General features: G+C 36.7%; 1 protein-coding gene across 6 annotated transcripts in view; it reads right to left on the bottom strand.

Moving 5' to 3' along the window:
* The window catches only part of ZEB2 (zinc finger E-box binding homeobox 2), a 130,801-nt gene that overhangs the window by 3,170 nt on the left and 115,850 nt on the right, over positions 1 to 11,781 (bottom strand). For all 6 annotated transcript variants that reach the window (XM_081581716.1, XM_081581717.1, XM_081581719.1 and 3 more), the window contains 3 exons: positions 9,524 to 9,632; positions 6,638 to 8,607; positions 4,857 to 5,037 (listed from right to left, as the gene is read on the bottom strand). In XM_081581716.1, coding sequence (XP_081437842.1) covers positions 4,857 to 5,037; positions 6,638 to 8,607; positions 9,524 to 9,632 — 2,260 coding nt within the window. The remainder of the gene's footprint in view (positions 1 to 4,856; positions 5,038 to 6,637; positions 8,608 to 9,523; positions 9,633 to 11,781) is intronic.

Genomic DNA, 11,781 nt, shown 5'->3' with positions numbered 1-11,781 from the left:
TTAGTAAACAAATATCTGTAATAATGTTATTGAATGCCTCTGGGGCATGCTACTATTTAGAAAATGCTGTTGGCTGCTCTATGTTAGCTCATTAATGATCTTTATCTTATTGTAACATCCAGGATAAATTAAGTGATAAGATGTGGTAAACCACAATATTAGAGAAGGAAGAAGTTATTTACCTGTAAGAGGAAAAATTAGAAAGTATTGGAAATAAAGAAGATTCTAGTAATCTGTTTCAAGGCAGCTAATAGTCTGAAGAAAAAAAGTGTAATTCAAACCACACAAGAACTTAACTTTTGGAAAAGATGTTTTGAATGAGGTAAACTAGATAACAGAGAAGAGAATGTCAGTGGAGTGCCAAGAGTTTGGAAAGAGAGTGTGCTTTTTCATTTGACAAGACCACCGGGTGGGAAGGTAATTTAACAGGAAGCAGAAGTGCATATGGGAAAAAGACAGAGGTTTTGCCTTCCAGAAAACCTCAAGTTGCTATATATGAATTTGATCTCTCGTGTGTGTATTTTACTTGGACCTTTAAAAAAATGCTATTAGGAGCTAGGATAAGATGATTCTGACAGCGGTAATTCATTTACAGAGCCAGGGTGGTGCAGAGTTAGATAGGGAAGATGGATTCTAGAGTTTGACTGCCTGGGTTCAAATCCATCTTTTAAGACCTGCTGTGTAGCCTCAGGCATGTTAACCTCTCCCTCTGAGGATTAGGGTCCTTGTTGGTAATAGGGAAATCATTTGGGGACCTCACTTGTAGACTGGGCACAAAGAGTGAAGGAGACAATGTAGGTACAGTGTTTAGTTCAAGGACTGCACATAGTAAGCACTCAATGAATGTTTGATATTTTTATTTGTATTTATTAGTACACGTTCAGTAATTTCCCAAGTAGTAAGCAAGATGCATGTATCAGGAGCAAAGTACATGGAAGAAATGAATCTGAATGGAGAGAAGAGAAATTGCAGATAAAAACTAAAAACTTCTTGGTACTTTAGTTGCTATAGTACACGTGGGCAGAACTGTCCTGCAACCTCTCTTAATGTCTCAGAAGTTCAAAGGCACAGAAACGTTGATTGGTTAGGTCACTACATGGATCAGATGTGTGAATAATTATGAACAAACATCACAGTTGATATGGCTCTCTCTTTTCCAAAGGATCAAAACACAGAGCGATGTCCTGAACGAGCATTCTCAAGGACAGGTTCAAGGCCTGTTAGATATGCTTTGGGGATGCCCACTGAACTGAAGTCTTTAAGATATATATATTTGATGTGTGCTCATTCTTAGTCACTTGAGTTGTGTCTGACTCTTTGCGACCCTGTGGATGGTAGCCTGCCAGGTTTCTCTGTACATGGGATTTTCCAGGCAAGTATACTGGAGTGGGTTGCCATTCCCTCCTCCAGGGAATCTTCCTGACCCAGAGACTGAACCCACGTCTCCTGTGTCTCCTGCATTGTAGGCAAATTCTTTACCACTGAGGCACTGGCATAGCCCATAGATATTTGATAGTTACAGGCGGTTGATTTTAAGGGAGTCTTTTTGATCATAAATAATATGCTTATATTAAAATACATTAATTCTACATTATGAACCAACAACCTAAAAGAATAAAATGTTCAGCTATTATGTCATGCCAAAGACAGAATTTGAGAGCAGGAGTTTTAGAATTGCACTAAATATTCTACTAATTTTACACTAAATATTCTACTAATCTCCAGAAATTTCACTGGTAAGCATTTAATACACTCAGTTTAAATAGGAACTGACTTGGCCATTTATCTCTTTTTAAATTGCTTGATTGGTTTACCTGATTCAAATCAAGATGTCCTGGAATTAAGTTTCCACATGAACAAAATTCAGAAAAAAACATCCAAATTGATATTGAGTAAGTAAAAACTTTTACAGGGTAAGATTTTTTTTTTTCTCTAATATCAAGGTTCATGATTCACCTGATAGAATAACTGAAATTAATAAATGAAAGGTTTGTGGTATGAAGAAGATCATCATGTAACTGAGAGACAAAATTGACTGGGTAATTTGAAACTTGACCTTCACTCAAAAGTAGAAATATTTTTTTATTACTTTTCTAAATAAAGTGGGTTTAAGAGCACCTACCTTTCTCAATGAAGTACTCAACAGATGTCAGATTTAAATTTTAGTGGAATTTAAGTGAATTCTTTTTTTTTTAATAACTGAATTCTTTACAGTGCTTAACAAGAGTTTCAGATTTTTTATTTCTCAATCCTTGTTTGTGACAGTTAATTCTACTGAAATCAACATTTATGTAGGGTTTTCTTCCTCTGTCCCAGTTCCAATTCCCAGGAAAAGCAAGCAAGCAATGAGCCATTGGTAAGGAGAATTAAGCATTATTATTTTTGGTGTCTGCTTAGGAAATAAACAAGCCGAGGTAAAAGAGCACAGGATCTTGAAAATAAGTAGCTCATAATTTCCTTCTTAATTTAGACTATTTTATATGTTAAATTGTAGACAGATGTAACAAATACACTTATCAATGACACATTCATAATCAACACATAATCAAATGACCATTCAATCTCATTTCCCAACTTTAGAATCAATCAACCCAAAGATAGTTCTCACTTATAATTTTCTTTTTAAACACATTTTCAAAGTATTACTAGTGCTTAATGTAAACAATTAAAGGCTTGTGGGGCCCAGTTAGGAAGGAAAGTGCACTAAATTTCCACATATATCATAGAGATAGAAAATTCATGAAGAACTTCACTTTGATAGAACCTAATACACTGACAGTAAAAATGTCAGGAGATGTTTGGTCAAGAGACCAAAAAGTTAACACAGTGGAAACTTGACAAGCTGGGAAGCCAACAGGAGGATAATTAATCACAAGTTTGGAGAAATCATTGGATGGTTAGCATCTTGTTGCTAGGCAATGTTTCTAGGCAGCTGATTTTCTCACATCTTAAAGGACCAGAACATTTTTTAAATATAATATATTTTTCAAATTGATTATGCATATTTGTGTTTGTCAACTTTAGTATCTCTCAACTATCTATACACCTTGGAGTTTAAGGACTAGTTTGTAAGAAATAAAGGTATTGGCTAGATGTCAATATGTATAACAGCCCTCACTAAAATAAAAGTTTTGCACTCACCATGTAGTAAATGATAGAGTTTGCATATGTTCATATAATAAAACCAATCAGAAAGGGGAAGATGCCTTCAATGATGTGCTTATTGTAGCTGAATAATGAAATACAAAATATATTTGAGGTTTATTAAAGTAAATTTAGGTATGAAAATATATTTAATCTATAATACATAAATAGGACTTGGTATTAAAATATCTATTGATGTATATCATAAGAGACAAATGTAAGAAAACTGTGACATCTCAAACATTGAATTATGTCACACAAGTATAAAAACTATTGGGATTTGCTATTCAAATTAGGTTGCTTTTAAAGTATCACTAGTAGAACTTTCAAAATAATAGCAATTAGTATCAGACAATTGAAGAAAAAGAAAACTGGGTTGGTTGAAATAAGAGCGCTGTTATTTATCAACCTTGTTCTTTTCACAAATACCCTCAAAGTTTAATGTTGCAAAACTCACCCAACTTTCTCACATCCTCAGGTGACTGTGGTCACTTGTACTGCCTCTGTCACATGCCCAGTGAGGAATAAGGGAAGGTGACAGTACAAATGCTTCCCAAGGATGGTTTTCAATCACTAAAAAGGGTACTATGGATTTAGATGGTCAAAATGTGACAGGAAGTATTCACATTCCCTTTTCTTTGTTTTTCTTTTTTGCATCTTCATCACTTTTCCCCCAAAAGCATTTATGTTAGGTTAATTTTTTTCCTCTATATTTTTAAAATGTTTGATACTAGACGTCTTGGTTTAAAATGAGAACCTTCCTATAATTTCCAGCCATCAGTATTTTGGTTGCAATCCTACATTCTTTCTTTTCCCATCTAGGCTCAGTGCAGCATGCCACATTTCTGGTGGAGAAGAGCTGGAGATGGATTAAGAACAGGGATGAAGCAGAGTTATTTTTTGGTTAAGGGTGGAAGAGGGAAGGAGGGAGGTTACACAGGTGTGGCTCTAGCACATAGCAGATCAGATCTTGGATTGTGGGAAGTAAGACTGCTTCTTCCTATGGCCCTTGGCTTTCGTGTGAAAAATTAAGCCATTCTCTCTCTACTTATAGGGAAAAATCAGGCTATCGTGTCAACCCTGTTTAATTCTTCCTAAAGAGGAATGCATGAATTGGAAAGAAAGAATCTACATTTAGAAAGCTGTATTTTAGTCTTCCAAGTATCAGTAATTTCAGTAGCTCATCTGGCCTATTATTCACGTATGTCTTTTCTTTCACAGTACTAACATTTTTAGTTTATTCAAAATATGGCCAATTTGTAAAAACCAAACTGAATACCACCCCCCCTCCCCATCATGGCTTACTTGATGTTGTGATGATGAAACAAATACAGCATTGACTGAATTTTTTATTGTTCAATTTTTCCACATATAGGTTCATCACAGCTTAAGAATCTGAAGATATTTTCTGTAGCTGGCTTGTGTCATGTCATTACATTGCCCTGGCCATTTAAATACACCTTTGACAGGATTTGTGAATTTGGTGTACAGACTAACTCGAAAAATATAAGACAAGCAGGCTCATAAACACATGAATGATCCAATAAACAGGCAACAAAAAAGTCCTACTGAGCTAGGCAAAAGCATTATTTCTTCCTTGTTGAAGGTATCAGCATATGCTACATCTTATGTTGCACAAGTGTACTCATTAAATATTATGAAATGTACAGCAGGCCGGGAAGCTCTAACTAGCTAGTCAAAGTCACTCATACCTGTGTGTTCGTATTTATGTCGCAGAAGGGAACTGCTTTTCTGGAATGTCTTGTCACATAAGTCACATGCATACATGCCACTCTCTGTCTTCTTGATCTTCTTTCGAGACAGACAGGAGTCGGAGTCTGTCATGTCATCTAGGCCTGACATGTAGTCTTGTGCTCCATCAAGCAATTCTCCCTGTGATATAATCACATAGTTCAACACAGTCGCTTCTCTTTGTGTTTATAACAAACAACTTTGCATTGGCTGACATTTGGAGAATCTCAGAAGTGCTCTCTATGAATACATCTAGTTCTTAGAGACTGTTACTTTCCATAAAGAATACATGAGGGTTCACATTTCAACAAAAATATAAACCTTCTCTGCCCTAGGTGGTAGAGCTTGTTGTTTTTCAAAAACAGAAAATGGTCAACTCTGAAGGTGAGAAAAACATAAACTTCCCCATATTCCTTAATTTTCTTTCTGTCAGGAAATATCTGCGAGTGAGAATTAAACATCAGAATTTGTGTATTTTCCAGTGTGCTTAACTTTAGAAATGATCTGTAGCTGCAGAAACCCCATTTTAATTGAATTTTATATTTAGGTACAAAATGTTATTATTATGCAATCTATTTAAATGTATGTCTACCAACTAAAGGCCTCGAGCTGTATTTTTATATTTAATTTTCTAATTTGAAATAGGGAATATTAATAACACTTTTTATCAATGTTCTATCTATGTTAAAACAGCCTTCAGCATTGAGCAATAATGAATGTGGATCAGTAAATTATTAAATTTCTTGATATTTATTTTGTCTTGATCCAAAGGAGTGCAAACTTGCATGATAACATACATTTCCATTTGCTAGCCCACAGTTTGCTTTTCTTAGACTACGTTTGCACTAATTAATATTAGAGAAGATTAAATAGGCTTAAATACATTTCCAAAGAGGGCAGCTGTACTGTAAATTGGAATACTGGAACAGCTGTTACAGAGGTGCACTGCTACTTATGCTCCTATTTTGTAAACAGGGATTTTACTCCATGATGTTAAAACATACCTGCTTTTATATTTGAAAAACCATAAATTATTCACTAGCTTGAAAACTGCAAAGGAAGTCACGTGGAATGTACAAAATATTTTTTAAAATACTCTCCCAAATAAACGATTCTCTATGAAACGAAGTGCACATCAAATTTACACATGTATTATTGCCAATTGTGAGCATCTCTAAAAGTACGTGACTGTCATAAACGTTAACGTTTAGCCTCTATGTAAGTCCTACAAAACACTCATGAAGTGAAGTGAAAGTCACTCAGTCATGTCTGACTCTTTGCGACCCCATGATCTGTACAATCCATGGAATTCTCCAGGCCAGAATACTGGAGTGGGTAGCTTTTCCCTTCTCCAGGGGATCTTCCCAACCTAGGGATTGAACCAAGGTCTCCTGCACTGCAGGCAGATTCTTTACCATCTGAGCTATCAGGGAAATCCCCCAAATACTCATATCAGCATATAATTCTGAAAGCAGATGGATTGATCTAAATAAACCTTAATGATAAATATTAAGTTCTTCATCTTTTCTTAAGGCACAATTGCTTGATAGCAAAGGGTCCCACTGTTCCTCCATTTATTTGTCTAGCCCACTCAGTTTTAGCTTCAAGTTCAAACCCACTCTTCTATTTCTGCTGAGAACACAGCATTAGATTTTTTTTCCACTAAAATTTTTTCCTGTATACACATAAGCGATATAATTTTCACCTCCTCTCTTCTGATCAAAAAAATCTGTCTCATTACCTGAAAGCCTGGTTTCCGCTGGTACTTTCTCCTTTGCTGCATGTCAGCAAAAGTAGCTGCTCCAGTTGGGTAAGTATAGGCCATGTGTGGTAGGAAGCTCATCTGATCCAGTCCTGGGTATGGTCGCAGTCCAGGGATACTAGTCTGGACTGGTGGCATGAAAGTGGCAGGGGGGAACGCGCTTTGTGGAGGAAGAGCTGTGTAGAGAGGTTTGGCACTAAAGGGGTTCATGCCGAACACTGGGTTAGCACTTTTGCTGTCCAGATTATTTGAATTTGAAAACTCCTTCTTGATAAAAGTCAAGTTCAGAGGCTCATCTGAGTTTTCAGATGACGAAGAAACACTGTTGTGGTCTAAATTTATGCTGCCAACTTTCATTTTGTTCTTTGTGGCTATAATACTTTTGGGTTCTTTCATTTGTTTTGGTAATGACAGGTCCAAAGGCTCAGCCTGGAGCTCCTCAGATGAGAAGCTGTTTGGAGTGTAAGAACTACTGTGGGAGTTTTTAGAAGATGTGGAGGAAAGATTTAAGGGAGAAGGAGTATTACTCCGTGAGTGGTCCAATTTTTCAACTGGTTTAATATTGGTAAAATGGGAAGGTTTTGTTAGCCTGAGAGGAGGGTCACAATTCGTAACACTGTTGTGGAGTTCTGCTATAGATGGTGACGTTATGGAGTCCATGGGTTTTACGGGAGACCTGGGTAATAAAGAGTCTTTTGTGGGAGGGTTACTGTTGGGAGCTAATGGCTTGGAGCTCCTTTCCAGTGATGGTGACCTGGAATTTGAGTACTGGTAGACTTTTCGTTGCTCAAACCATTCCTTCACAAATTCCTGAGGAAGGCCCACAGCAATGGAAATTTTCAGCAGTTCATCAGAGTTGGGCTCCATGTTCATAGCATAATATGCTTTAAGTACAGACATGTGGTCCTTGTATGGGTTGATGGGGCTTGTCATTCCTTTCTCAGAAAGTACAGATGACAAGAGGAGGGCTTTATTTTCAACAAAAACTCCGGCTTTGTTGGGAACTATGTTTTCATGGGGTTGCAGGACTGCCTTGATCTCTTCATTCATCTTACAAAGGTAACGTTCATGCTGATGCAAAGGAATGGGGCCAGGAAAACTTTCTTTACAGAACTGGCAGGAGAACGGAGTGGATATGTTGTGGTTCTCAATCATTTTGTCATCGGTGACCAAATCTATTAAAGTACGTAGCTTCTCTTTCTTTATATTACTGATCTGTCTCCTTGAGTCAGTAGTCAAGCTCTGGAGGCAAGCTTTGGCTTCATTGACTTTTTCTAACGTGTAGTCAATAATACTTTTAGTGGCACCATTATGACTCACTACTGGAAGACCTACGGGTGGAATATTAGGAGAAGTAACTCCTTGTTCCTCAGGTTGAGAGCATGGATCCTTCATGTGATAACCTTTCAACTTGGAAATTTCTTCAGCCTTGCAGTCCATTTTTTGTCTGGAAACTGTGTTGTCCACAATCTGTAGAACCTTTTGTACCTCGCTTAAATTACTATTCATTGTGGGAAATCCAAGTAAAGGGGCTTCCATCCCTACACCTAAGTGCTGCATTGGACTCTGAGCAGACGGATGAACTCCTAAAGGGCTGGTGGCTCCAAGTGCACCATTCATAAAAGGACTAGTGCCACTAAACCCGTGTGTGGCCATAAGAACTTTATAGTCATTGAAGTCTAGTGGTTCTGTTTTAATTTTAAGTAAGCCTGTCTGTTCAGACATACTAAGTGGTTTTCCATTCTCCAATTTGTTTCTTAACTGGGTAATGGCCGAATTAGTAGGAGAAGAAGAAACAGAATTAGGGGAAGAACCTGTCTTGATATTGTTTCTCATTCGGCCATTTACAGAGATTAAGCCAATACATTTCTTGCTGCTGATGTGTGAACTGTAGGAACCAGAATGGGAGAAACGTTTCTTGCAGTTGGGGCACTCGTATGGTTTTTCACCTAAAATGATAATTAAAATTAATGTTACTTTTTTTTTTTTTCTTTTTGATGGGGCAACAATTGCAATCATCTACCCAGGCAAGAATCTGTGCAATCAAAGGAAAGGAACACAATGGGGCACCTCTACATTCTAGGTGCTTAGATTAGAATTATGTGGCTATAACTGTTTCTGGGCTTTATCTACCCTGGGAGGACATAATTCAAGATGTTAGCAGTGGAAGGTGAGGGCTATCTGTGTCTTTTTCAGCCAAGATCCAAAATCTTGTCTTGCCATCGGCAACCTCCTATTTAAACAGAGTGTTAGATTAATGTGTGGTCAATAGCACAATAAAGATGTCACAGTATTTAAAGGGAAGTGTAGCCATGGCTTTAATCAACTCTGTGAAGATTCCATTGATTCTACCAATCCAACTAGTCCTTTGAATAGCATCCAATTTGGTAATAAAATGCTTGGCAGAGCTATCAAAATAGTTATAAAGAAGAAATCTCAAGGTAAGATGTTGTTCTGAAAATACAGCTTTCAGGAATCAAGGAACACTTATCATACAAAAGCTCTTATCCAAAATTCTTCCACATTCTTCTTTCAAGTTTGGGTATCAAAAAATGAATATCCTTCAGAATTTGCCAGCTGAGTTTCTTCAGGTCAAAAACATTTTAAAGGACAAAAAGGAGCCTCTAGATTTCACAAGAAGGCAAAACACGTGCAATTTTCAAGAAGTATAAGCACTCCTCCTCTTATTAGTGCTATTGGTGGTACTGTAAGGCTCATAAAGACAAAGCGGGCACACAAAGCTTATGACATAAATGTGTAGTTCTAAAAAACTACAAACAGGATTGTGTACATTTAATACAATCTTTAGAAACGCTCCTAATGAAACAAAATGCAAAAACAAGCACCAGCTCCTCTACTACTCACCACTGTGGATTCGCAGGTGTTCCTTCAGATGGTGTTTATATTTGAAGGCCTTGCCACACTCTGTGCATTTGAACTTGCGATTACCTGCTCCTTGGGTCAGCATTTGGTGCTATAAAGGGAGAAAGACTGACATCAGTTTTGTGCAGGAGGAACAAAGGAAATTTGTTACAAATATTTTTAAAAGGCCTCTATTTTCAGACAGGCCAAAAGGTTTGAGTGCATGTTTATTTATTTGCCCAGTCTTTCAGAGTTGCAATAAAAGTGATAATGTTGGCAATAAAATTGGAACAAATAAAAAAAAAGTGCTTTCACATGCGTATCCAACACTTGCTTTAGAATTATCTCTGTAGTCTCTTTTCCAAAATGTTTCTTTGAGCCGTTGGAGATGAGAAAGCATAATTGCAAAGATGTTTGTGGCTCTCTGTGTTTACTGCAGATTCTAAAATCTGAAGATTCCCTGTTGGAACGCAATGATTTTGTCAAGGAAAAAAATAAATATTATACTCAAATTCCTAGTCTCCCCGAAGAACTCCCCACACAAATAACTCATTTTCTCTTTTCTGTATTGAGGTAAAAGCATATCTATACTGAAGCAATACTAATTTTAAAGAAGAAAGAAAAAAATCTCACACACACAAATTAAAAAATCCTTGATTATAAATATTTCATTACATGATAAGCATGTTTAAATACCTCATTCACATTGCTAGTAGCAAATATAAACCCTGTTTTTCCTGAGATGTTGCATGTAAGATTTGATTCACTATCAAACGTAAGAGAAAACATCTTGGGCTAGAACTGCTTGAGCAGTGTTATCACAGGCCAGTAGGAAAGACTTCAACGACCTGTCATTTTCCTTTTTAGTAGTGTGCTAGGGAGTAGGGACGAAAAAGAAAAAAAGTTTGCTGAAAAGACAAGTTAAAAGCAGCAAAGATATAATCAAACACAGCTGACCTTTTTGAACAAGGGGAAAAAAAGCACTGTGACTTAGAATTCTGAAAAAAAAAAAAAAAGAAAGAAAGAAATACAGTCATCCACTCTGGATGTTCAAGGTAGGAGGCCAGCATTTTTCAAGCAGCAATGACACAAAAGCCTTTTGCAAAAAAGACAGTACAGAAACGGTATGACAACTGCTAGGGTGTGCTGACTCTTCCCACATTCCTAGTGAGACAGATGGTGTTACATGGGACACAGGGAGGTTTGTTCAAACAGCAGCAACCTTCAAAGATCAAGCGGAGCCCAGCCCGCCGAGCGCCATTGAGGGACCAGCGCTCATATGTTGCTGAGTTGCATAAACAAACAGCAACAGCTGCTTTGTCTCCCCCCACAGCCCTCAGAGGACTACTATAAACTTTAGTTGTGCCACTGTTAATATGATACAATCATTTTAATTTACTAATTGTAAATGCCATGAGCAAATGAGGGGACTTTTCAACACCAAAGCTACCATTCATAATGCGCCAGCACAATCACACTTCTGCATGTGAAATTTAAAGCAGTTATGCTAGATAAATATCTAGGCACTTTTTTTTTCCTGGACTTTTTGTGCATATAAGCAAGGGGAGAGAAACTGTTACATAAGTGTAACTATGCAAGCATGGTTTTTACAACTGAACTTGGAAAAACATGCAGGTGACAAGTTCAATGAGATATAAATGAAATGATTTACATGAGCTATTTTCTTAAAATAATGAAATTCCATAATCCAGTATCATTGCCATTGCTTGACTGTGTTTGCTTATTCTCATTTTCATTATTCAAAGAAAATAAAGCCCGTAAGAATTTTAGAGAATATCTTGTTCAATAATTTTAAAAACAGATATGGTGTCAAGGTTTATACAGGGTGATTCCAGAACTGTAGGGCCAGATATTGAGACTTAAGGCACATCAGTTTTGTTACCATCCGAACACCTCATAATATCAATCTGCAGTGAACTCTCCCAGGAGGACAGAAAAAGCAGTTTTGCTAAAACATTTAAGGGACACTGTGAATCAAACCTATTCAATCATTTTAAGGATTTAAGAAGCTATACTGTTGAAGATAGAGTCTTTATTTTGAACACAAGTAATCCAAAAGGCAGAGTAATTTTAATATTTAGCAACAAATATGAATATAAAGAAAGGATCATTTTTATTGCATATATACTTTTGAGTATTAATACAGTTTATTTTATCTAAGCATGCATATGTATTATGTGCTTTTTGATTTTTCTTAAAACACTTAAATTCGATTTCATAAACTAGTAGCAGCTTGTAAA

Source organism: Giraffa tippelskirchi, chromosome 3 (assembly GCF_054371585.1).
Source record: "Giraffa tippelskirchi isolate mGirTip1 chromosome 3, T2T-mGirTip1v1.2.pri, whole genome shotgun sequence".
Classification (NCBI taxonomy): Eukaryota; Metazoa; Chordata; class Mammalia; order Artiodactyla; family Giraffidae; genus Giraffa; species Giraffa tippelskirchi.
Note: the sequence above shows the minus strand (reverse complement) of the source record. Positions and strands in the feature narration are given on the sequence as shown.